The 27,786-nt window shown below is 40.6% G+C and overlaps 1 protein-coding gene across 1 annotated transcript in view; it reads right to left on the bottom strand.

Annotated features, from left to right (window-relative positions):
- Positions 1-22,670, bottom strand: part of LOC131936479 (nucleolar protein 4) — an 83,513-nt gene extending 60,843 nt beyond the window's left edge. Inside the window, exons 1-4 of the mRNA XM_059293494.1 lie at positions 22,647-22,670; positions 21,057-21,191; positions 13,946-14,086; positions 12,470-12,583 (exon numbers count right to left, since the gene is read on the bottom strand). Of these exons, the coding sequence (XP_059149477.1) occupies positions 12,470-12,583; positions 13,946-14,086; positions 21,057-21,191; positions 22,647-22,670 (414 nt within the window). The remainder of the gene's footprint in view (positions 1-12,469; positions 12,584-13,945; positions 14,087-21,056; positions 21,192-22,646) is intronic.
- Positions 22,671-27,786: the final 5,116 nt, after the last annotated feature.

The following is a 27,786-nucleotide window of genomic DNA, read 5'->3' as shown; positions in this document are numbered from 1 at the left end:
AAGTGTGTGAAGCGTGTGGTCAGGGCACTTGAACATGTTTTATCAAAACTAGCATAGATTAACACTGACCGAATACTGACCAGACACTGGCCAGACTAAAACACTGACCACACAGAATACTGTCCAGGTAACTGATGACTAATGGACAGTGTTACATACATGTGATATTTTTGACGATCGGGCATTATCACATCTGCGCAAACAAATTATCAAATAAAGAAGTAGTTCTACAGATCTGAGTAGATAAAATGCCAGTAGGATATATATATATATATATATATATATATATATATATATATATATATATATATATATATATATATATATGTGTGTGTGTGTGTGTATGTATATAATATTTATATACATCAGACTTTCGACAGTGTCGTCCAATGAGCTGGAATAAAGAAAGTCTCCAGCCTCAGATCTTTGTTAGGATAGATAATTCTTTGTTTCGGTTCTCTCCCCCCTTCCCCCCCCCCCCCCCCCACTTCCACCCTCACGTATACACACTTAATAACCGGCAATTATCGTTTTGTAGTTAAAAGCCAGTTCCTAGACTGTCATATTCTCCTTAAACATCATGTTCCACCTTTGTATTCCCCCTGTGTATTCTTCCATACCCTACATGATTTTTTTTAAATCTCCTTCAACAGATTGGTAACAATTACAGATATGGAAGAACCCCCCCCCCCCCCCCCCCCCATCCCCGTTCCCCCACTCCCGCTTAGTTGTAAGAAAAAAAATAAGAATAACTTGAAAGCACTTTAAAACCTTATTTACGTTTGATATTTATTTACAGGAAATATACCATAATATATTGAACTAAATAAAATAATTAATAAACCGGTATAATTGAAAGTATTGTTTCGGCTAGTGATGGGATGGTAAGGTCTATGTTGTGTCAATGTTTTTTGTGTTGTATTGAGATGGTAAGGTCTATGTTGTGTCAATGTTTGTTGTATTGTATTGAGATGGTAAGGTCTATGTCAATGTTTGTTGTGTGGTCAGCTGTGTCGGACTAGTGAAGTGTAACATAACTGTAACATAATTCACTGTAACAAGGAGCGTTAGGGGGGATGTATGGGCGGACGTATGACGTCTCAACGACAATGTTTCCTTCAATCATCACATTTGGTAGGCGGATCCAGGCTGGTCAAGACACGCGCTGATGACCGCTCACACACATACTCTCTCACTTAAACACACACACACAGACCAAGACTTCGACTAAGTGGTTGGCTATGAAGGCATGATGGAGTTGAATACACAGGTTATAGAGCATAGAAGTAAGTGAGTAACGTACCTGTATAAACAGGTAGGACATAGAACTGACGTACCTGTACACACAGGTCGGACATACAAGTAAGTAAGTAACGTATCTGTATAAACAGGTAGGACATAGAACTGACGTGAGTAGACAATGTTCACATTCATAAACCTTACAGGACCAAACAAGTATTTTAAAGGTTCTTTTTGGTATTCGGACTATAACCCTAAAATACTACGAGTGTTGTACACGACTTTTCTGCTTTGTGCAGGAGCTGATTTCTATGGCATCATAATTTTTAAGTAAAAATTAATAAACTAGAAAATGGTGACTAAGTTCGCTAGTCATCCTAATAGAGTCACCATTACAATGACCCTTATACCACAAGTCACAATACAATGATTATCAAACAGTTACCGATTTTTTCACAACGCAGATTTTTATTTAAATAAACAGATATGTGAAACGTTCTCTTTCATTTGGTTAAGTAGTTTTCACATCTGCGTTCTTTTACAAAGCAAGAATGCCATATTATCAACCATAAACTTTAAAATATCACCTTAATACACAACTTCAACAAAAATATCCAAGTACAAAATAATAAAAATGTAAATGTCCACTGACGTCTCCTAAATACGTACACATGTCAAATGTCTCCTAAATGTCTTTAACACCAAGTCACATCAACAATCTAAAATCTTAATCAACTTTCAATGATTAAATAGTAAATAAATAAGAAAAATCAATTGTACACTAAATTATTTAAGAAGTGAATGCGTGTAAGATATTTTTTACTTTAGTATCGAACACTTTAAGAAGTATAAAACATTAAAACATGTACTTAGATATCAAATACACAAGAAAAGTGAAGTGTATCACTAAATAACTATCGAACCCTTAAAATCAACTCATTATTACGATAATGTCGAATACTTAAGAAAAATGTAAGGTATCAAAAGAGGGGTCAGATAAGTATACAGAAAAATACACACAATATTCGCCACTTGTGTTGTGATCCATAAAACTGGGTCACTGGGTCAAGAATTTTAATTCTGTTTTAAGCTGGATGGTCAGTCGGCTAATTTACGTGTGTAATTAGCGCGTGTCGACCACCGTAGACTATGTATACAAATAAACTTCTCCATTGGTCACCTGTTCTCACCTGTGTAAGTATGTCGACACCTGAGTGTTGACCACGGAAACTATAAATAGGTACATTTGACGTCATGTGTTTTACCTGGTCTTATTCATGCTCACACTGGTCGCAAATGGTGATGGCGTGGTGGGGGGGGGGGGGAGTGGTATATATGTTAAAACTATCCCTAATTCAAAATGTAGGTTTGTGGGAATGAATATTTTTGAGTATATATATATATATATATATATGTCACAGACTGTATAATTATGTATCCTTATTATATTGTGTTTTGCATGAATGAAGAGTACCTGGCTAGCGGAAGGACTGTCTGAGCGATCGTCATGTGTTGTTTCATGCTTTTGGGTGAGATCGCTCATGTACGTAAGGGGAGAGAAAGTGGTGAATAAAAGGGAGAGCAAAAAGGTGAACGGGTGTTGTGTGCTAGAACTTGAACCTGAGGACTGTGGCTGTGAATGTAGGATGTTACTACGACACTTTGTTTCTTGACTGTGATTGTACTTATACCAGTTGTGACCATGGATTTACTATGGGTCTATTAATTCTCTGTACAAAGTGTAAATAAAGTTATTGTTTCACAACTACTGTTGCTCGTATGAGTATATTGAAGAACCCACAATAACAACAAAGAATTCATGTTGTTACATATGGTGTCAGAAGTGGAGGCAATAAAGTGATGTTGCTACATTGTATTACTGTTACTTATGATGTCACAAGTGGTTGAAGAATTGGTGCTACATATGTCAGAAATGGAGATATTACAGTCTGTGGTCTTCCACTGTTTACCAAGTACGTCAAGTTCTTGAAAGTCATCTATCTACACTCAAGTCAGAAGGGTTGCTGTAGTCAAGTCAGACGTTTTGTTCAAGTCAAGTCATCAACGTGATAATTTTTATCACCTTATTTCGATATTGTCTCACCAATGTCGAGTAAATATCGTCTGTGTGTTTTTTCTGTTTGGATTTAGCCGATCAAGTCTTAGTGTTTCTTTTCTACTGTTTGGATTTAGCTGTTCAAGTTTTTTCTATATGGATTAGCTGTTCAAGTTTTTCTACTGTTTGGATTTAGCAGATCAAGTTTATTTTTGTAACTGTTCCTAAACTGTTCCTAAAGATGTCTTATCTAAAACTGGACAAATTTCTACTCTGTAACAGGCTACTAGAACTATTTTAATTTTTCTAACTTTTTGGAATCAACAAAGTGAACTATTTTTGTACTATATATGTACTATGAACTTTTCTTGGATTACTAGATGTCTCTAATCAACTGAACAAAGCCAGAATACAAGAAAGGGTATTGTAAATTAATTAACATTTATCTATTGTCAACTAATGAATTTATATTTTATGTCATAGAAAATATATCAAAATGTTATGTTTTGAAGAATATCTAGCACTAGCGAGGGCGCAAGGCATTAAGAAGATGAAGAAGCAGATAGCCTGGGCAAACACTCGATTTGACAGAGACATAGAAAAAGCATTAGAAGCATGGGACGAAGAAAATGAACAACCCCGACGAGATCATGGAAATGTATTGAGAGAACTAGATGATGTGATAGAAATAGTGTGTAATAGATCAAGAGCTATTACAGACATGCATAAAGAAGAAGACATTTCAGAAGTAGATAAAGCAGAGGAGACTGTACAACCAAAAGGAAAGCGGAAAAAAAGAAACAGAAAACAGAGAGCAGATAATAGGGCTGAAACTATGGAAAAACAAGTTGGCCTACATGAACTAGCATATGAACAAGAACTATTAGAAATGAAAGCTATAACAGACACAAATGAACCAAAATTAGAAAGTGAACAGACAGAATTTAAAGCAGAACTTGAAGAAGTAAATATTGGCAACCTTTGGAATGAAGAACAGAGTAACATAGTCCAGGAAGAATTGAAACCCAAGGATAAAACAGAGGTTGAACTTAATAATGATTTAAAGGTGACAGATACATTAGAATGTCTTAAGATTGACTCTTTATTAAATGATACGCAGGTACACGAGAATATTATTGAAAGTTGTATCGTAAGTCCATCAGAGAATGGCAGTCAACAAGAAACAAGTCCATCAGAGAATGGCAGTCAACAAGAAACAAGTCCATCAGAGAATGGTAGTCAAAATGATTTAATAAGCCCATCAGTCAATGGCAGTGATGATTTAATAAGTCCATCGGAGAATGGCAGGAATCATGATAAACTAATGATGATTAATGAATCAGTGAACTTAATAAGCCACAATGAAGAGAACGTACCTATTGAGGAGTTACTTAGAAATCTGGAGTCAAACTATAAAGAAGATATACTAGAACTCAAGAATAAATTTAACAAAGAAATGGAGAAATTAACACAGAAATTTATGTGTGAATTAGAATCAATAAAGAAGCACAAGGAAGTTAAGAAAGATGAAACAGTAACTAGAAACTACAATGTCATTGATGCACAGAATGAAAGTAAAAGAAATTTAGCAAACTATGAATACAGTCAACATGTTAATAAGAATGTCATTAATGTCATTAATGCACAGAATGAAAGAAAAAGAAATTTAGCAAACTATGAATACAGTCACCATGTTTATAAGAAGCCAAAATCTAGATGTTTTTACTGCGGAAAAACAGGTCATTACCAAAATCAATGTTGGCATAGGTTGGCAAATCAGAGAAGAAACAATTATGTACACAGAAAGTCATGTGAGAAATACAGTAATTTAAGAAATGTATCAACTTCAAATCAGAATAACAAAAGTGTGAATAGGTATACTAATGGAAGTTACCGACGCAACACATATTATGAGAGGCCAAAGCAATGCCATAATATTTATATTGAGTTGGTTGATGAACCAAACCAACATACACAAAGCAAGATAACCACTGACGTTGTTCAGAAACCAGAGGAGAATATTAAAACAAATGAAGTAACACAAGTTACACGAAATCTAGGAAATGATTATGGTAGCACAGCTAAAAGCTACAATTTGAGGGAGAGATGGCATACAGGTCATCGTCAACTGCACGAGAACGATTACTCATGCTATAGAGGGTGCTAAGATTAAATTATCAATTTACAGTTTATTAATATTATACAGTCTGTAACTGTAATATATAAATATCAAACAATTTGTATCAGTAATATAAATTGTGTACTATTTCAAAAGATTGTAAACTGTATTATGTTAAACCTATTCTATACTATTAATTAACAGTGAATAAAGTAAATCAAGTAAAAGTTAGAGACTATTATTCCGCATAACAATAAGACGGAAGTCTCAATGATGAATTGTGTGTTAGCCATACCTGTGAAAGGCAATGTTGTTGTGTTGTGACCTAGATTTGTCTGAAATGGGTCAACTAGGGGAGACAACAAAGTATATTAATCATGCGTCGTAATAACATGCCTTGATGCTAAGGAAGTTTTTTACTACATAGGATATAATTATTTAATTCATGAGTTGAATTAAGTCTTTGATAATTTCAACTATGTATTATAGTTTGGTAATTCACTAAACTCATTTGTCTTGTTTATACAATTACTTGGTAATTGAAATGTTTTTCTTTCTCATATTTGAATACATTACACATAATGCTTGTGCATTAGTCTACAAAGAATGTATTTTTCCATGTTTTTTGAGATGTATAAAAATTTTGTTGTCTGGCACATGATCCTGCCCTACCAATATTGTATTTATAAATTTTGTTACACAAAATTTTAATTGAAGGGGGGACGTGTCACAGACTGTATAATTATGTATCCTTATTATATTGTGTTTTGCATGAATGAAGAGTACCTGGCTAGCGGAAGGACTGTCTGAGCGATCGTCATGTGTTGTTTCATGCTTTTGGGTGAGATCGCTCATGTACGTAAGGGGAGAGAAAGTGGTGAATAAAAGGGAGAGCAAAAAGGTGAACGGGTGTTGTGTGCTAGAACTTGAACCTGAGGACTGTGGCTGTGAATGTAGGATGTTACTACGACACTTTGTTTCTTGACTGTGATTGTACTTATACCAGTTGTGACCATGGATTTACTATGGGTCTATTAATTCTCTGTACAAAGTGTAAATAAAGTTATTGTTTCACAACTACTGTTGCTCGTATGAGTATATTGAAGAACCCACAATAACAACAAAGAATTCATGTTGTTACATATGGTGTCAGAAGTGGAGGCAATAAAGTGATGTTGCTACATTGTATTACTGTTACTTATGATGTCACAAGTGGTTGAAGAATTGGTGCTACATATGTCAGAAATGGAGATATTACAGTCTGTGGTCTTCCACTGTTTACCAAGTACGTCAAGTTCTTGAAAGTCATCTATCTACACTCAAGTCAGAAGGGTTGCTGTAGTCAAGTCAGACGTTTTGTTCAAGTCAAGTCATCAACGTGATAATTTTTATCACCTTATTTCGATATTGTCTCACCAATGTCGAGTAAATATCGTCTGTGTGTTTTTTCTGTTTGGATTTAGCCGATCAAGTCTTAGTGTTTCTTTTCTACTGTTTGGATTTAGCTGTTCAAGTTTTTTCTATATGGATTAGCTGTTCAAGTTTTTCTACTGTTTGGATTTAGCAGATCAAGTTTATTTTTGTAACTGTTCCTAAACTGTTCCTAAAGATGTCTTATCTAAAACTGGACAAATTTCTACTCTGTAACAGGCTACTAGAACTATTTTAATTTTTCTAACTTTTTGGAATCAACAAAGTGAACTATTTTTGTACTATATATGTACTATGAACTTTTCTTGGATTACTAGATGTCTCTAATCAACTGAACAAAGCCAGAATACAAGAAAGGGTATTGTAAATTAATTAACATTTATCTATTGTCAACTAATGAATTTATATTTTATGTCATAGAAAATATATCAAAATGTTATGTTTTGAAGAATATCTAGCACTAGCGAGGGCGCAAGGCATTAAGAAGATGAAGAAGCAGATAGCCTGGGCAAACACTCGATTTGACAGAGACATAGAAAAAGCATTAGAAGCATGGGACGAAGAAAATGAACAACCCCGACGAGATCATGGAAATGTATTGAGAGAACTAGATGATGTGATAGAAATAGTGTGTAATAGATCAAGAGCTATTACAGACATGCATAAAGAAGAAGACATTTCAGAAGTAGATAAAGCAGAGGAGACTGTACAACCACCGAGTTGTCCCCCTTTTGTTCCCCGCGACCAACCAGCACGCTCGCCATGTGCTCGCCGATTTCGGTACGGGACCACGTGGTGCGTCTGGGGGACTCGTCTCGGTGTGTGGACACCGACACCGTCCCGCTCGCTCGTGCTGGTGACGTAACGAGGCGGGGTGAGACGAGGTCGAGGGTTCGGCGGTAGAGGGTGGAAGGGGGTTGAAAGGTAGGTAAAGGTGGGACGGGGTGAGGGTGGGGTGGTTTCAGGTCAACGAATAGGCAAGGTTGACAATGATATTGTAGGAATTAAAAAGCTTGTGGGTTTAAAGTTCGTTTTTTTGAACAATGGGGAATCGAAGGGGAGATAAACACTAGGGCTGTTCTCATATACAATTATACATTGGTGATTAGAGACGAGGGTTAAGGAAGGGGCGGGGCGAAGAAAATGGCAGTTCATTTTATACAGCTCATTCATGGTGGGTTGAAGTGAAGGAGGGGGTGGCGGGGGAGGGGGAACGATTTGAGAGGTGGGGAACATGAGATCAGGGATGGGGTGGGGGTGGAGGGGATATGTTAGTCGTGTGCCAAATGTGGTGTTGGAGGAAGGGTGGTATCAGACTAGGGGTGGGGGATGGGGTTGAAGGACACGTTGGACTGGACGTGGCATGTTTGTATATCGGTTTCTTTTTTGTCACGTGGTGATGGATCACGTCGTCACGTTAGTGGAGGTGGGCGTGGTCTTGGTGTGTGACATGACATGACACGCTCGGATGAATGTCAGTTAAAAAAAACTCCAGTGGCCCTTACAAACTAGGCCATATCGTCCTCTGGCCATCTGGTTTCCAATGCTACATTACTGTAGTACAAACTAACAGACCATGCACATCATTTTATTTTGTCTAGCTACCCCCCCCCCCCCCCCCCCCACTCGACAAGAATAATTAAACCAACACCTTTTATATTCCTTTTCTATACGATATAACAATAATTAGAGTACATTTTGTAACGTATTGAACGTCCGTTGGTTTAACTCTACAGTATAGTTCAGTGGAGGTGTTTTTCAACAGAGGATCAGACTAACAATTACTCACCCTCCTATTAAGTCGGACATAGTGTGTGTAGGGGGGGGGGAGGGGTGTAGACAATGTACTTAAAGCAGGCTTTAACAAGAGCTGTCGTACTATAATTAGATTAACCTTGACCCAATTATCAAGTACAATTTATACATGATGACCTATGATTTCTCTCTATACTAAGTCTATGGTACTGTTTGACTCGCCGTGGTAGAGGAAATAGGTGAAAGCAATCTTATAGACATCACCATGACAACGTATTATAACATTGACATCATTTTAATAACATATAATATCATTAAATCACATGTATGAATACATAAACATCCCATATCAACAGAAAAATACCCAAGTAAGTTTAATGTGTTAACTAGAATTATCACACACCAACACCCATACACTAACTACCCCACACCACCAGTCACACACTAACTACCCCACACTACCAGCCACAAACTACCCCACACACCACCAGCCACAAACTAACTACCCCACACCAACTACCCCACACCATCAGCCACACACAAACTACCCCACACCACCAGCCACACACTAACTTCCCCACACCATCAGCCACACACAAACTACCCCACACACCACCAGCCACAAACTAACTACCCCACACCAACTACCCCACACCACCAGCCACACACTAACTTCCCCACACCATCAGCCACACACAAACTACCCCACACACCACCAGCAACAAACTAACTACCCCACACCAACTACCCCACACCACCAGCCACACACTAACTACCCCACACCACCAGCCACACACTAACTAACCCACACTACCAGCTCCACGCTAACCATCTCACACCATCAGCCACACACAAACTACCCCACACACAAACTACCCCACACCACCAACCACACACAAACTAACCCACACCACCAGCCACACACAAACCACCCCACACACAAACTCCCCCACACCACCAATACCATCTAGACGAGGACAAAGAAAATCTAGGCAGTCCCAAGTCAAGTCTACACACCATGCCCCAGTTAAAACAAAAAGTCCTAATTTGTTTCTACAAACATCTGGAGTCATTGATGAAACTCTACTTGGTCAAAGTCCACTTCAGCCTACGGTTGGGGGCTGGATGGAGGGGGGGGGGGGGAGGGGGAAGGTAGGGAGGGGGGCACCTAAACAATTTTGATACGACAATAATCACCAAACCATTTTGAGATGGGGGGGGAGGTGGTAGGGAGAAGGTGGGGTGGTGGGGTGGACATAACGGGTCTTTAACAGTAAGGATCGCCGAGCCATTTTGAGATGGGGGGAGGGGAGGGGAGGGGTAACCTCAACGATTTTATAACGACAAGGATCACCGAGCTATTTGGAGATGGGGTTCGTGGGGGAGGATGGGGGGGGGGGGAGGTTAACGGTTTTGTACCGACAAGGATCACCAAGCCATTTTGAGATGGGGAAGAGCAGGTAGCAGCTGTGACCTCTCACACACAGGCACGTGCACGGCGGGGTCGACTCACCGACACGTGAAATAAAACGCTACAATACATGTATGAGCACGGGGCTGCGCGCGGGCCAAGCGAGACGTTTTGTTTGTGTGTGGGGGTGGGGGGGGGGGCGTAGTCGCATGAGGTCGATGTGGAGGGGGATGGATTGAAGGGGCCCATGTCGCATGAGGTCGATGTAGGGTGGAGGGTGCTGCGACGACAACAAAAAAAAACATTTTGTTTTGTGCTGGGTGCAAGTTTTTACATTCTTGTCCCATATGTTGGTTCTTCTCTTACCCCACCACATTCGCCACACGTGCACACAACAACATCCACCACACGACCTCACAACAACATCCACGTGACCACACAACAATATCCACACGACCACACAACAACATCCACACGACCACACAACAACATCCATCCACACGACCACACAACAACATCCACACGACTACACAACAACATCCATCCACACGACCACACAACAACATCCACACGACCACACAACAACATCCACACGACCACACAACAGCATCCACACGACCACACAACAACATCCACACGACCACACAACAACATCCTCGTGACCACACAACAACATCCACACGACCACACAACAACATCCACACGACCACACAACAACATCCACATTACCTTTACGACAACCAAGTAAATTGTGTTGTACAAGTGTGTACTCTTTCTGATAGTTGTGTATCAACTGTTGTGTACATGTGTACATTATGTTGTGTAGATGTGTATAATAGTTCGTGTATTTGTGTACATTATGTCGAGTAGATCTGAACATTATGTCCTGTAGATGTGTACTTCATGTCATGTAATGTAACCTATGAATTGTATATGAACACTCGCATACATTTTCATACAGTCATCCATTGTTCAGACATCGGCCTTAAATCGGCCATACATTTGTATGTACCCAATCAGTAAACGGTGGCACTAAAGCACTACATATCACCAGGCAAACCGAAAACCTAGAGTGCGAGTATGTGTCGGCTTCCGTATCAAGTGTGACATTTCAACTGGGGGCTACAGGATGTCACATGTGACCTTTTTAGACCCCCCCTCCCCCACACACACACCTCGTTCATTCCTGTTGTCCGAAAAGTGTGATCATAATTATAGGCTTTTATTTTTAGCTCTTAATGGCTGCCTTATTTGTTTTTGTTTATTTGTTTGTTTGTTTGTTTGCTTGTTTGCTTATTTGCTCGCTTGTGTGTTTGTGGGTTTATGGAAAATCTTGTAACTCAGTTTTGAACCACTTTTAACTTCCCACATACATTCGTCTCCGATGATAATGCAAGAATAATTCATATTAATTTAGCTAGACATTAGATTAGTAATTAAACTTTAATTCAAAGACTACTGAACCCAAAGCTACCTGTCACTGGCGACAGGTTAACCCACTTGGTGCCACTTACACCATACTACCTGCTAGACTCACTACCCGCATCATATTACCTGCTAAACTGACTACCTGCTAATGACTACAGGTGAACTTCCTGTTCACAGATACGTGACCGTTCAATCAATGGGGAAAACCTCAAGGTCACGGAGCTTTGTTTTTATCTATCTCAAGGTCATCCAGCTTTGGTTTTATCTATCTACCAGCTGGGGCATCAAGAAATTTCAACTCAAGCAAACCTAACAAAATATCGTTACCAACATTTGTTTTGTGATTAGGTTAACTTTAGCCAGAGGTTAGTTGACATTTCTTTTGTGGTTAGGTTAACTTTAGCCAGAGGTTAGTTGACATTTCTTTTGTGGTTAGGTTAACTTTAGCCAGAGGTTAGTTGACATTTCTTTTGTGGTTAGGTTAAATTTAGCCAGAGGTTAGTTGACATTTCTTTTGTGGTTAGGTTAACTTTGGTCAGAAGTTAGTTGTCATTTCTTTTGTGGTTAGGTTAACTTTGGTCAGAGGTTAGTTGACATTTCTTTTGTGGTTAGGTTAAGTTTAGCCAGAGATTAGTTGACATTTCTTATGTGGTTAGGTTAAGTTTAGTCAGAGGTTAGTTGACATTTCTTTTGTGGTTAGGTTAAGTTTAGTCAGAGGTTAGTTGACATTTCTCTCGTGGTTAGGTTAAGTTTAGCCAGAGGTTAGTTGACATTTCTTTTGTGTGATAGGGGTTTGGGTTAGGGTTAAGATTATGTATACACCTATTTGGCATACTATAGAAAGCCTAGACAAAAGTTAGAGGTAGTCTAGCTACAGGTAGCCTGGTTACATGTATCTTGGCTACAGGTACCAGGGCTAGAGGCACTCAGGCAACAGTTAGCAGGGCTACAGTTAACAGGCTACAGATAGCAGGCTACAGGTATGAGAGCTACAGGTAGCCTGGCTACACAGTATCATATTTGTACTCACCTCATCCCTCTCAATCTCCGGGCTAGCAGACGACTTGCCGGACAGTCTCCCGCCATTGTGTGACGTCGTCCTGGCCGCGCCGCTTTGTGACGTCACCGAGATGAAAATGTCTTCCTGAAACGGAATAAATTTCCCAAAAACTTAATTAAGCAAATCTTTATTAAAAATACTTAATAAAGCATGTCTTTATAAGAGTCTATCAGACTTACTACTATTGTTTCACTTCTGTCAACTTTCTTTCAACTTTTTTCTTCGGGAGGGGGCACTTGATGTTTTCGGGGGCGGAATAAATTTTAAGGGGTGGGGGGTGGGGGGGGTGGGGGGGTGGGGGGGGGGGGGGCAGACACTGATATAAATATATATTTACTATATAAATACCACTTCGTGGGGGGGGGGGGGGGGCGGAGATACCTGGAATAAACTCTGGTCTAGTTTTAATGTTTCACAATTATTACTTTATCTCTTGACTGTGTCAACCTTTTCCTTCTCACTTTACTGCACTACTTGAGTCTCACCGTGTGTCCTTACAGAATCTCACTTTTGTAGCTCACTGGTCTGTTTTTTTTTGTCTCACTTTTGTATCTCACTTATTTGTGTATTTTTGGTCTCACTTTTTAGCTCACTTGTGTGTGTATTTTTGGTCTCATTTTTATAGCTCACTTGTGTGTGTATTTTTGGTCTCACTTTTTAGCTCACTTGTGTGTGTATTTTTGATCTCACTTTTTAGCTCACTTGTGTGTGTATTTTTGGTCTCACTTTTATAGCTCACTTGTGTGTGTATTTTTGTCTCACTTTTTAGCTCACTTGTGTGTGTATTTTTGGTCTCACTTTTATAGCTCACTTGTGTGTGTATTTTTGTCTCACTTTTTAGCTCACTTGTGTGTGTATTTTTGATCTCACTTTTTAGCTCACTTGTGTGTGTATTTTTGGTCTCACTTTTGTAGCTCACTTGTGTGTGTATTTTTTTGTCTCACTTTTTAGCTCACTTGTGTGTGTATTTTTGTCTCACTTTTTAGATCACTTGTGTGTGTATTTTTGGTCTCACTTTTGAGGATACTTTTTGTATTTCACTTTACTCTCGCTGTTACTGTCTCATTTATTTGTCGCCCCCGTGTCTTACTTTTTGCCCCCCCCCCCTCCCTAAACATCAAAAGCCTCACTTTTGTCCCACACCAATTATCGGACTAGTTAGTCTTACTCCCCCCCCCCCCCAATAATCAGACTAGTGAGTCTCTTTTTTGCCCCCTCTCAAAATCAGACGATCGTGTCTCACTTGTTGCCCCCAATTGTCAGACTAGTGAGTCTCGCCTTTTGCCCCCCCCCCTTCCCAATTATCAGACAATCATGTCTCACTATTTGCCCCCCCCCCCCTTTCCCAATTATCAGACAATCGTGTCTGACTATTTGACTCTCCCCCCCCCCCCCCCGCCATATCAGACTATTGTATTGAGTCTCACTTGCAGACAGTGTCCTCACCTGTTGGCTGTTCCTGTCCTCAGCAGACGACAGGTTGTTGTTAGACTCGAGCGAGAGGTTCATCCTCTTCTGACAATCTGTGCAAGACATTAGGAACCTGGTCACCGCCTCACGGGGTAGGAAGGAGTACATCTCGGCAATCTGGGGACGGGCGGGGGGTGTGGGGGGTGGGGTCAGGTTAGGTTAGATTAGATGGTTAGTGGGGGTCAGGTTAGATTTTTAGTGGGGGTCGGGGGAGTTAGGTTAGATGTTTAGTGGGGGTCAGGTTAGATTTTTAGTGGGGGACGGGGGAGTTAGGTTAGATGTTTAGTGGGGGTCAGGTTAGATTTTTAGTGGGGGACGGGGGAGTTAGGTTAGATGTTTAGTGGGGGGATCAGGTAAGTTGTTTAGTGGGGGGAGGGGGGGGGGGTCAGGTTAGATGTTTAGTCGGGTGGGGGGGGGGGGGTTAGGTCAGGTTAGATGTTTAGTGGGGGGTTAGGTCAGGTTAGATGTTTACTGGGGGGTTAGGTCAGGTTAGATGTTTAGTGGGGGGTTAGGTCATTTTAGATGTTTAGTGGGGGGTTAGGTCAGGTTAGATGGTTAGTGGGGGTCAGGTTAGATGTTTAGTGTGTGTGGGGGGGGGGGGGGGGGGTAGGTTAGGTTAGAAGTTTAATGGGGGGTTAGGTCAGGTTAGATGTTTCGTGGGGGGGGGGGGGGGTAGGTAAGGTTAGATGTTTAGTGGGGGGGGGGTTAGGTCAGGTTAGATGCTTAGTGGGGGGTTAGGTCAGGTTAGATGTTTAGTGGGGGGTTAGGTCAGGTTAGATGTTTAGCGGGGGGTTAGGACAGGTTAGATGTTTAGTGGGGGGGGGGGTCAGGTTAGATGTTTAGTGAGGGGGGGGGTCAGGTTAGATTATATGTTTAGTGGGGGGGGGGAGGGGGAGTTAGGTTAGGTTATATGTTTACTGTGGGGGGGGGGGGAAGTTAGGTCAGGTTTGATGTTTAGTGAGGGGGGTAGGCAAGGTTAGATGTTTAGTGGGGGGGGGGGGTTATGTCAGGTTAGATGTTTAGTGGGGGGGTTAGGTCAGGTTAGATGTTTAGTGGGGGGGGGAGTTAGGTCAGGTTAGATGTTTAGTGGGGGAAGAGAGCTAAGATTGGACTAGGTTTTCATTGGGGAAGTATGTTAAGGGTTGACATACTATAGGTGGCTGTAAGTTTAGTCAGATGACAATCGATTTGTATCCAAACCCTCTTTACCCAATGTGGTCACATATGGTCCCCCAAAAAAAGCTTAAACCTCCTTGAAATAACGTCACACAGCTACCCACTCCATCCCCGCTCCGTTTTATTTTCTATTTTTTTAAAAATTCTAATAATATTAAAGTATAAGTTTAAATACATTCTCATACCCTAACCTCTCTCGTGTCTCAAGAAAAAAATATTTTTTTAAATTGTCCAAAGACAGACCCCCACCCCCCCCCCCCCAATTCGACTTCCTCCATTTGCTCGATTTAACTAAGTAAATAATTAATCAATAGTTGTAGGAGCTTTTGCAGCACAAAATAAAATCATTGTATACTAACTTTAATAGTCATAGGCCTAATTATATTATAAGCCTAATTATATTTTAATTTAGACCTACGTATATTTTGTCCAAAATGAAATGATTTTTTTTTAAATCAATAAACTCGCTATTACAGACACATTTGGTTCACAACTTAACACCCACAGCATTTGTCCTCTGATATTTAGTAATCGCCAGAACAAAACGATTGATAGGGGTAATTTTTATCATGCCCTTTTCAAAGAAAGATAACTCATTTATTTAAACACCGCTAGGGGATAATTTGCAATCATTAGCAAGTTGTTTAAACTTGGTTACGTCCCTTGCAGCGGCCGATGACTTATTATCTTTGTAGTAGTCAACCAATTCTACTTTACTTGTGCTTTAGTCAAATCTCTAGCTCTTGTCTTTAACTGTATTGACTCGATATCTTCTTTAGAATTAGGGAGAGGGTGGGGGTTGATGAAAGGGTGGGAGTGGGGGAGGGGGAGGTTAGCCTTTAATTTTTGTCGAGGTGTTTAATCCGAATTCAATTACCGCCTTGTAAATGTTAAGCAATAAAAAATCGATTAAATAAAACATTTTTTTTTATTAACGCCAGTTTAGGGGGGATTAGAATCCATGTCACAACATAAATTTTAGCTGTCACGTGAACAGGGGATCAAGGCTGCGGTGGGGGGGGGGGGGGGGTTACACAGTGGGTGTTAAACAGCCTCCAGCAGCCTGCACGTGATGGCCTATACAGGCTCTGATCATAACAAGGTGCAGCTTTCTGCGTTAGAGTAGGTTATGCCTTTGTTACAGTAGTGTCACAAAGCGCGGGGGTGGTAGGAGGTGTGGGTGTGGGGAGGGGGGTGGCAATGCGATTTGGTACGGGTGATGCCGAATTTTTAAAAAATCAGTCATAACAATTTTTAACCCAGTTAAAAAAAATAGTTTAAAAAAAATAGTAGGTGGTAGGAGTGACACTAATCCTGTTGGAGGGAGGGAGGGGTGGGGGGCTGGGGAGGGGGAGGGGGGAAGGTGGTGAGTCACCCTCAGTTACCGCACCGGGTGTTATTATCAACAGAAATATGCAGATCTTGTCATGTAAATATTGTAATGGTGCGTTTCACTTGGGTTTCATAAAGTGGATTGCTCACACTGTAAGCCTTACAGTATACACGAGGCGTGGTGGGGTGGGGTGGTAGGGCAGACAAGTACTAGCTGGCAAATTGTTAACTCCCTACCCCGGTTTCTAATCCGTAGCACGTTCCTTTGTTGAACTCTACCTGACCTGCTATTTCAACCGTTTTGTTGATTATCAGTAATGTGCTCAATCGATGTGTTAAAGTTATGTGTCCAAATAATTTGATTAAATTGTGTTTTAAATGATGAGTTCCTGTGATTTCTTGATGTAATGTGTTTGAATGATGTTTAGAACTGATGTTTTGAAGTGATGTTACAACAGATGTGTTACGGTGATATAGAAGATGTGTTGGAGTGATGTTACAACAGATGTGTTGGAGTGATGTTACAACAGATGTGTTGATGTTACAACAGATGTGTTGATGTTACAACAGATGTGTTGATGTTACAACAGATGTGTTGATGTTACAACAGATGTGTTGGAGTGATGTTACAACGGATGTGTTGGAGTGATGTTACAACGGATGTGCTGGAGTGATGTTACAACAGATGTGTTGATGTTACAACAGATGTGTTGATGTTACAACAGATGTGTTGATGTTACAACAGATGTGTTGATGTTACAACAGATGTGTTGATGTTACAACAGATGTGTTGATGTTACAACAGATGTGTTGGAATGATGTTACAACAGATGTGTTGGAGTGATGTTACAACAGATGTGTTGATGTTACAACAGATGTGTTGATGTTACAACAGATGTGTTGATGTTACAACAGATGTGTTGGAGTGATGTTACAACAGATGTGTTGATGTTACAACAGATGTGTTGATGTTACAACAGATGTGTTGGAATGATGTTACAACAGATATGTTGGAGTGATGTTACAACAGATGTGTTGATGTTACAACAGATGTGTTGATGTTACAACAGATGTGTTGATGTTACAACAGATGTTTTGATGTTACAACAGATGTGTTGATGTTACAACAGATGTGTTGATGTTACAACAGATGTGTTGATGTTACAACAGATGTGTTGATGTTACAACAGATGTGTTGATGTTACAACAGATGTGTTGATGTTACAACAGATGTGTTGATGTTACAACAGATGTGTTGATGTTACATCAGATGTGTTGATGTTACAACAGATGTGTTGGTGTTACAACAGATGTGTTGATGTTACAACAGGTGTGTTGATGTTACAACAGATGTGTTGATGTTACAACAGATGTGTTGAGATGATATCACGACTGGTGCCAGGAGTGAGATCTGAAACCAGGCAACTAGCGGTGTGGTGAGGAGAGTGGGTGAGTCTGTGATTAATCCACTCGATACTTGGATCATCACCAGATAGGCATCAACAGAGGGGAAACTGGAGGGGGGTTATCTAGAGAGAAGCATGGGTGGGAGTGGTGTGGCTAGACTGGGGGGGGGGGGGGGGGGGCTGTATGAGGATGGATATTTTGGGTTAGGTGGGGGGGGGGGGTTGTAAGATATAAGTTCAGGGGATGTTGGCTAAAATGGTGGAATAAAGGTGTGTTGTTGATATATGCAGATTAGTTAGAGGGATTACCCCCCTTTTTTCTGTAGCCCACTCCAACCACACCCTACATTAATGTAGCCCCCATTCCAACCCCCCCCCCCCCCCCCACCTTCCTGTTGCCCTTGCCTCGCGCTATCCCCCCCCCTACCCTACCTTGTTACCCATGCCACCCCACCAACCTGCTGCCCACGCCACATATCACCGCCCCCCCCCTTAAAGCCCACCAGCGCCGCCCATGCCTGGGTTCCCCGAGCCATGGAACTTGTAGGTCAAGGTCTTTGATCTCTTCATTACCCGTCCGACTCAGGGGCTTCGTCATTTGATTACACCAAATTTTGTTTATATTCCATTTTTCTAACCATGGGTTCCCCCACTAGTTTTTTTTTTCCTTCCCTAGCTTTTCAGAAGAAAAAAGAAAATAAAACCCATTTCCGCCCTTACCCCTCCCCCCCTTTTCACTCCCTCCTCATTCAGTAACACAATGGAAATTGATCCTCAAAAAAATAAATCTTTTTTTTTAGTGTTCTACCGAAGTCATTTCATAAACCCGCTTTCATTTGTAGTTATAAACATAAGTTCTACACAAAGACATATATATATATATATATATATATATATATATATATATATATATATATATATATATATATATATATATATATCAAACATAGTAATAGCTTCCCTTGTAGCGATAAAAACTTACCACGCAACAGTTAAGCTTAAAAATTATTTGACTGATTAATTAATTATCTAGGGCTTGCTTCGGTAACAAAATCAGTGTCTTCCCTTCAACCGACTGTTATTACCTTTCTGATGCTATATCTAGATTCTAGATGTAAGTTACCTCAAGGGGAACAACCACTAGTATTGTATGGCATAAATCAGAGTAGCTGTTCTTTAAATCTTCAAGCGGAACTTGAATGCAAGTAGACATGAGTGATGTTCAAATCAATGAAGAAGAGGTGCTGAAACTGTGAAGTAATCCTCTGTAAACAGTATAGTGAGCACACGTGTTTTTTGCTGATTAAAAGCCTCGAGAAAACGTTACAAGTTTTCCACACCACAACACCAAGATTTTGGTTGGTTTCTCTAAACTCTACATAGTCGGGCTGGCAATTTTTTTAAAAACATACGGGTTGGTAACTTTGAGACACTATAATATTTTCTGAAAACTTAAAATGGTTCTGATATAACAATATTCTGTTCTGTTCTGTTCTGTTCTGTTCTGTTCTGTTCTGTCCTGTCCTGTTCTGTTCTGTTCTGTTCTGTTCTGTCCTGTCCTGTTCTGCTCTGTTCTATGGGTCACGCACAACCCCCGGCCGAGGGACCCGTCTAACGGAATCAGAGAGTAGAGCATCAACCTGCGCCCCTAGCCCGTGTCTCGCACTGAAACCATTTTCACCAACCAAATCAAGGAATATCCCGAAATTCATAGTCCAAAATGGCGGAAGCCGGCCCAGGGGGAGTAATCAGGAGACAGGGGAGGTAATAGAGCAAGGTATCGGGACGCACTGATGCCATCAATTTGGTCCAATTAGAGAGCTCCACCCGACAGACGGTGTTAGGGCAGAAAATTGCCCTGCGAAATAAAGTCCCAGGCCGGATTTACTTGGGGTTTTAACCCTTATGGGACGACAATTCCAGGACGGTAGATGGCGGGGGAAATTTGGTCCAAAAGAAAAAAAAACGAGGGGGGTTAAAAATCATGGTAGAAAAAAATCAAGTTTAGTTTGATGATACTGGCGTTCAGAGTGTGAGATGGACGGTCCCTCGGCGATAGTTGGGGGGGGGGGGGGGATGAGGGAAAGTACCGGGACAAGATGGAGCTGAGGCTGTGCCAAAAGGGAAATTACAACAACATTGGAGTGTAGAGTACAGAGGTGTATAGTGGTGTACAGTACAGAGGTATAGAGAAGTGTATTGTAGTGTACGGTATAGAGGTATAGAGAAGTACATTGTGGTATACAGTATATAGGTACAAAGTAGAGAAGTATTTGTGATATACAGTAATAGGGGTATGAAGTAGAGAAGTGTATTGTGGTATACAGCATAGAGGTAGGAAGTAGAGAAGTGTATATAGTATACATTGTTGTACACCACGAAGCATCTCTCATCAGTAACTCATACAGTACAGGATTAAATCACAATTTTCACCCTTCGCCTAATAATGTCATTTAAAAGACGTTAGTGAATATAAAAATGACGTCACAGAAATGACGGATCACGTTAAAGCAGGAACGTCATGGATATCACTTAAACAGAATTAAAGATGTGGGGCAGCTTCTATCCCCCCCCCATACACATTTTAAACCATGTAGGCCCACCCCCCTAGCCCAACTTACCACACAATTGTTCCACTGCTTTCTCTCCTAGCTTTGGACCTTGTAGGCCCAACCCCCTGTAGAACCCCCCCCCCCCCCCAACATACCACCCTGTAGTCACCTCTCCCTCACCCCCCCCCCCCGTCAACTTACCACCCTCCCCTCGCCACCCCCCCCCCCCAACTTACCACCCTCCCCTCGCCACCCCCAACTTACCACCCTACCCCCGTCAACTTACCGCCCTATACCCCCCACCTTACCACCCTGAAGCCCCTCTCCCCCCCGTCAACCCCCTCAACTTACCACCCTGTAGCCCCCCCCCCCCCACTCCCTAACTTACCGCCCTGTATCCCCTCTCCCCAATCCCGTCAACTTACTGCCCTGTAGCCCCCTCCCCCTCAACTTACCGCCCTGTAGCCCCCTCCTCTCCCCCCTCAACTTACCACCCTGTAGCCCCCTCCCCCCTCAACTTACCACCCTGTAGCCCCCTCCCCCCCCCCGTCAACTTACCGCCCTGAAGCCCCCTCCCCCAACAACTTACCACCCTGTAGCCCCCTCCCCCCGTCAACTTACCGCCCTGTAGGTCCTCTTCTGCCCCGCATGTTTCCCGCCCCTCCCGTCCATCTCGACGTGCACGCTGTAGATGATCTGGAAGAAGTTCTCCACCACCGCCACCTTCTTGAAGCTGTTCTGTGACTCACCGTCTGCCTGGTGGGACGACAAGAGAAGCTCGGTCAATTATGGTATCTGGGACGTGTCACGTGGTCTGGGACGTGTCACGTGGTCTGTGACGTGTCACGTGGTCTGTGTCGTGTCACGTGGTCTGTGACGTGTCACGTGGTCTGTGACGTGTCACGTGGTCTGTGTCGTGTCACGTGGTCTGTGACGTGTCACGTGGTCTGTGACGTGTTACGTGGTCAAGAATGGGCTACGTAAACTGTCACGTGATATGTGATGCGTCACGTGATCTGTAGAGTATCACATTGTATCACTAGTATATCATCACTAGTGTGTGTGTGTGGGGGGGGTGCATTGTATATCAAGCATATCATCACTGGGTGGGGGGGGCATTGTATATCAAGTATATCATCACTGCTGGGGGCATTGTATGTCAAGTATATCATCACTGCTGGGGGAATTGTATGTCAAGTATATTTTCACTGCTGGGGGAATTGTATATCAAGTATATCATCACTGCTGGGGGCATTGTATGTCAAGTATATCATCACTGCTGGGGGAATTGTATGTCAAGTATATCATCACTGCTGGGGGAATTGTATATCAAGTATATCATCACTGCTGGGGGAATTGTATATCAAGTATATCATCACTGGTGCGGGCGTTGTATGTCAACAATCGGTTTTGGGGGTCAAGCATTAAGCTACTGTCAGTGTATGTCTACCAAACAACCATTGTCAGTGTATGTGGTGCAAACAGCTATTGTCAGTGTTTGTGGTCCAAACAGCTATTGTCAGTGTATGTCAACCAAACAGCTATTGTCAGTGTATGTGAACCAAACAGCTATTGTCAGTGTATGTCAACCAAACAGCTATTGTCAGTGTATGTCTACCAAACAGCTACTGTCAGTGTATGTGGTCCAAACAGCTATTGTCAGTCTATGTGAACCAAACAGCTATTGTCAGTGTATGAACACAAATCTGTTTTCTCCCATCAAGATTCATCTTATGTTCAGAAATGTCCTGTATGAGGTCATTCATCTACGTCATCGACAGAGATGGACGGAAGAACGTGGGGGTAGGGAGGGGGGATTTTTCAAATTGGACAGGTAGGGGCGATTGTTTGGGTGGGGAGTTTCTACTTTGAGTGGAAACTGTAGGCTAGCATTTGACTACTTGTGGTTACGGCGTGGTCGAATGGTAGAGCATACGACTGCTAACCAGAAAGTTTGAATCCCTGTTCACGTTAAAAGAACGTCCATGAGTCCACCCAGCTCCGATGGGTACCTGCCTCACATTCGGTAAAGTAAAGGCGGCTGGGCATAATGCTCACCACACAATCCATTCATGTGCCAAGATCACAGAAACACGCGAACTCTACTTTGCTTGCCCCATGGATAGTCACATTCGAAAGGAGATTTAGACTACTTTAATAGACCAACAGAGCTGTTAATGTGGGCTGTCATAGTTTAACAAGTAGACCAACAGGGCTGTCCATGAATGCTGTCATATTTTAACAAGTAGACCAACAGGGCTGTCCATGAATGCTGTCATATTTTAACAAGTAGACCAACAGGGCTGTCCATGAATGCTGTCATATTTTAACAAGTAGACCAACAGGACTGTCCATGATTGCTGTCATATTTAACAAGTCGACCTATCAAACTGTGAAACTATGGCCGCCATATTTCTCATCTCGCCCCACAAACACCGCCTGTTTACTGTCCCCTGTCTCCTCACATCTCATTACCCCCCTCTCCACGTCATCTCGCTAATCTCCCCTGTATTATCTTACCTCCCCTATTAGATCTACTTAGCTCCCCTAGATCTGATCTGGCACAGGACATGCCGAAAACCTGGTTAGCCGAGCCGGCTGTTAGCATGTGGCCGACAACTCTGTTTCACCTCATCCAATTACCGGCCTTCATCTTCTCTGCGCATGTGCACAGCCGCGCCCCCATTCATGTGTTTTTTAACACGTGTCACATTTTTTCTAGCCTGTCACTGAGACTGTCTTATCCACCGTGTTTTTTGGCTGGTCCAGATGTCAATCACACTCAGGGCTTCAAACTTTATTTGTCAAACATTATATCAGGGCTTCAAACTTTATTTGTCAAACATTATATCAGGGCTTCAAACTTTATTTGTCAAACATTATATCACCCCCCCCCCCCTACATCCTAACCCCATGATGAGACATGTTCCCCAAACCTCACAATACATACATTATGTCCCCCCCCCCCCACCCCCACATCCCAACCCCATGATGAGACATGTTCCCCAAACCTCACAATACATACATTATGTCCCCCCCCCCCCACCCCCACATCCCAACCCCATCATGAGACATGCTCCCCAAACCTCACAATACATACATTATGTCCTCCTACCCCCTTCAATATTGCAATACTATGTCCACCCTCCTTCCACCCCCCCCCCCCACCACCACCCCAGTGATAAAACATGTTTCCCCAACCCCTTCAAATTTGAAACACGTTCCTTCGAATATTAAAGCAGAGTGTTCCATGGAATTTTGAAAACGTTATGTTCCCACCCCCTCCCCCTACCCCATGCTGAAATATTATGTACCTTAATGTCCCTTCCAATGTTGGAACAATGTTTTCCATTTAATACTGAACCATTTTGTTCTCCCGTATACTGAGACATCATTTTACTTCTTACAAAAAAAAAATCTAGTGTTACTTCTTACAAATAAAGTGATCTCCCCTAAACTTTCTCGAATTTTCTAATATAACACTACACTATAGGGAATGGTAACTCGGGATATAGCCATAATTTTGTATCAACTTTTGCATACTTACATTTTTATATCTCGTAGAAAAAAGGATTGCGCACCAAGTGAACAGCAAGCAATCTGTGTATAATAGTGCGGAATACTAGCACTTTATAAATTCATATGTATTTTTGATAATCGGAAGTACAACTTCCGGTAAACGGAAATTGCTCAAAATTTAACAGAAGGCAGAGAATTATGTCTTTTTCTTATATGTGAAATTTCGTCTAGCTATCTGAAACAGTACTCAAATTATAGGCTTTTGATAAACCAAAAGTAGAATAAGTTCCACTTCCGGTCATCGGAATTTGCTGAAACGTTGATACCGAACTACAAATTTGATATAATACTAATATATTAAATTTGATCAACCTAGCTGTAACGGTACTCAAGTTATCGTTTTCACAGACACACAGACACAGCTCTTCTAGATTAAAAAAAAATTCGATTTTTTGCACGATTACAATACTTCCTCTACACTCCGTATACGAGAAAGTAAAAAAATACACAAATACACAACTTTTCTTAGCTTTTCATAACTACTTGACATCAATTCGTTTGTAAAAAAAAAAGAGTATTTTATACGTGTGTGTATACATACTGTATATATAGTGGTAAAATTGCTGTAAAAAAACAAACCCTGCCCCAATATGGATTCGATCCTCACCCTCCAGCAGCTGGTGCATCTACCTGTGATGGGGACAAATGACACCGGACACCGATTTAAAACCACTACACTGCCCCCCCCCCTCCACCCCTCCACACCATTATACTGAAGAACAGTCCTGGGCTTGTTATAACCGACCCCTCCTTCCCCACCTCTTCCCGAACTACATCTGTGGGCTATTCGTACTATTCTGACCACTCGTAGAACAGGTTGTTAGTTGTGTGTGGATGGGATGGAGTAAGGAGGGGGGGGGGGTGGGCACCGGAGTAGCCTGACGTGGTGGTTACAGTCATAGGGTCAGGTTTGAGGTCACGTGTTGCAGTGTACATGTGGTAGCCAATACAGTAAGGAGGGTGAGTCGAAAAGGTGAGATAAATAAGTTGATGATAGAATGTTAGAGGTAGAAGGAACACGTTGATGGATGGAAGGAATAACAAACTGAAATACGAAATATGGAAATAATTGAAGTATGTGAAATATAGAGGGTAATACTAATAAAAGTGGTTTGAATGGAATACATCCTAGCATCGTAGTTTATATATATATATATATATATATATATATATATATATATATATATATATATATATATATATATTACTTAAACTTAGATCGCACTGGATAAAGTAACCTTAATATATACATATATATATATATATATATATATATATATATATATATATATATATATATATATATATATATATATATATATATATATACATATATATATATATATATATATATATATATATATATATATATATATATATATATATATATATATATATATATATATATATATATATATATATTACTTAAACTTAGATCGCACTGGATAAAGTAACCTTAATATATATATATATATATATATATATATATATATATATATATATATATATATATATATATATATATATATATATATATATATGTATATATATATATATATATATATATATATATGTATTTATATATATATATATATATATGTATTTATATATATATATATATATATATATATATATATATATATATATATATATATATATATATATATATATATATTACTTAAACTTAGATCGCACTGGATAAAGTAACCTTAATCCCCTAATCCACCAATTTAAAAAAAGTAATTACACACCCCCAGAGAAGGTCAAACGAGGTATTAATTGGAGGACCTAGGAACCATAACCAAGGACTGCTGTTCTTGCCATTTCAATTATGTCCCTTGGAAGCATCGCCAGAGAGACGACACTAGCGACGGTTCATGGGGTCTGAAAATGACCTCTTCAGTCTGCAAGGGCGTTCACCGGAGGAGAAGGGGAAGCAACCGGGTAATTGTCTTTTTTTTTACCAGCGAGAGTGGCGTTGACAACAGGACAATATTTTAGCTGCACATGTGCCCATTGGACCATGTAACAAAGTTGGCTTGTTGTTTTTTTGGGGTTTTGTTTTTTTCATATTTTAAAATAGTGTAAAATTGTGTCTTAATCAATTTGGTTAAATAAAATTGTAATTTAATTTGGTTAAATAAAATTGTGTTTTAATTTCGAAAAATTAAAATTCTGTTGTTATTTGTACGATAAAGTTTGTTTAATTTAAAGACTATAAGGCACTGAAATAGACGTAAATATACTCAAATTTACTTGAATTTTTTTACCTTAATTAAAGTCTATAATTAAATAAACTTAATGCATAAATAAAAAATTAAAAGTTCAGGTAAAAAATTTTAAAAAATTAATAATATATTAAATCTCGAGTAGTTTTTTTTTCACATATTTTTTTTTCACACATCCACAACCAGTTGCTGAACAAAGCCCAACGCGACCTTTCCCGCACGCCAAACCGGCAACTCTTTAAATTCCAATTAAAAAGTCGTGTAACGCAACTCAAACTGCACTGTCCCATTAGCCAGATTTCCCCTCACGTGGAAAACCAAAATGTAGAATTTGCATCTCAAAAGCAATCTAAAAATAATGTGGCTTAAAAGAAATTACTGCGGGAATTCAGTCGCGGGGGGGGGGGGGGGGGGGTGAGGGAGAGGGCGAGGGAGAGGGGAGGGGGAGGGGCATTTCCGCTCGCTTCTGGTTTCGGGCTAGCTATTACACGGGGCACAGATCGAGTGCTTCTCTGATGCATTCTGGGTACAGGGGCTGTGCAATCAGTAGGGGTGGCGGGGGGGGGGGGACTGCTCACACAGAACAGAGAATTAAAGAGCAGATTTAACACATAAAAAATGTTTTGTCATAAAAAAAAAATGGAAAATAGAGATACAAAAACAAGTTAAATGCCGCGTGGATTTTAAAATCTAAAAAAAAAAAAGTTTAATGGGAAACATATTATAAACATTACATTTTTTTAAAAATCCAACATAAGAAGTTAATCATGTTGTATGTGATAGTTGGGCCGCTGTATATTAGACGAAAACAGACGGAGGTAGAATCAAAGTGGTGGGGAGAACATCACGTGACTATACTGTGTGGGACCTGAGGTTAAGGTTCAACATGAACAAAATATTTGAACAAGTGACCAGTATTTGGGCAGGTGTACAGCAGACAGTGATGGATTAGACAGGGATAAATCAAATAGTGATGAATTAGACAGGGATAAACCAAACAGTGATATATTAGACAGGGATAAACAAACAGTGATGGATTAGACAGGGATAAACAAACAGTGATGGATTAGACAGGGATAAATCAAATAGTGATGGATTAGACAGGGATAAACAAACAGTGATGGATTAGACAGGGATAAACCAAACAGTGATGGATTAGACAGGGATAAACCAAACAGTGATGGATTAGACAGGAATAAACCAAACAGTGATGGATTAGACAGGAATAAACCAAACAGTGATGAATTAGACAGGGATAAACCAAATAGTAAGACAGAGATAAACCAAACAGCAATGGATTAAAGAAGCCATTTCAGGAGAAGGCTACCAACACTGGATACGATTAACCAGTTATGGGTGACGTGGATAATATTGGATAAGATGACTAGGCAGGTCTGAAAAAAACTTGGGGGTGTTTCACTGCGCATGCGCTAGACAAGCAATTATTCCGCCATTCAAAATGCGAGCCTTGTTGTTGTCCGATAGTTTGAACAGATTTAGAAAATGACCAAAATAGATTAAGTGGACCAGTTGATAATCAAGTA

The sequence above is a fragment of the Physella acuta genome, unplaced genomic scaffold, assembly GCF_028476545.2.
Source record: "Physella acuta isolate Inbredline_101_S28 unplaced genomic scaffold, ASM2847654v3 ptg000178l, whole genome shotgun sequence".
Classification (NCBI taxonomy): Eukaryota; Metazoa; Mollusca; class Gastropoda; family Physidae; genus Physella; species Physella acuta.
Note: the sequence above shows the minus strand (reverse complement) of the source record. Positions and strands in the feature narration are given on the sequence as shown.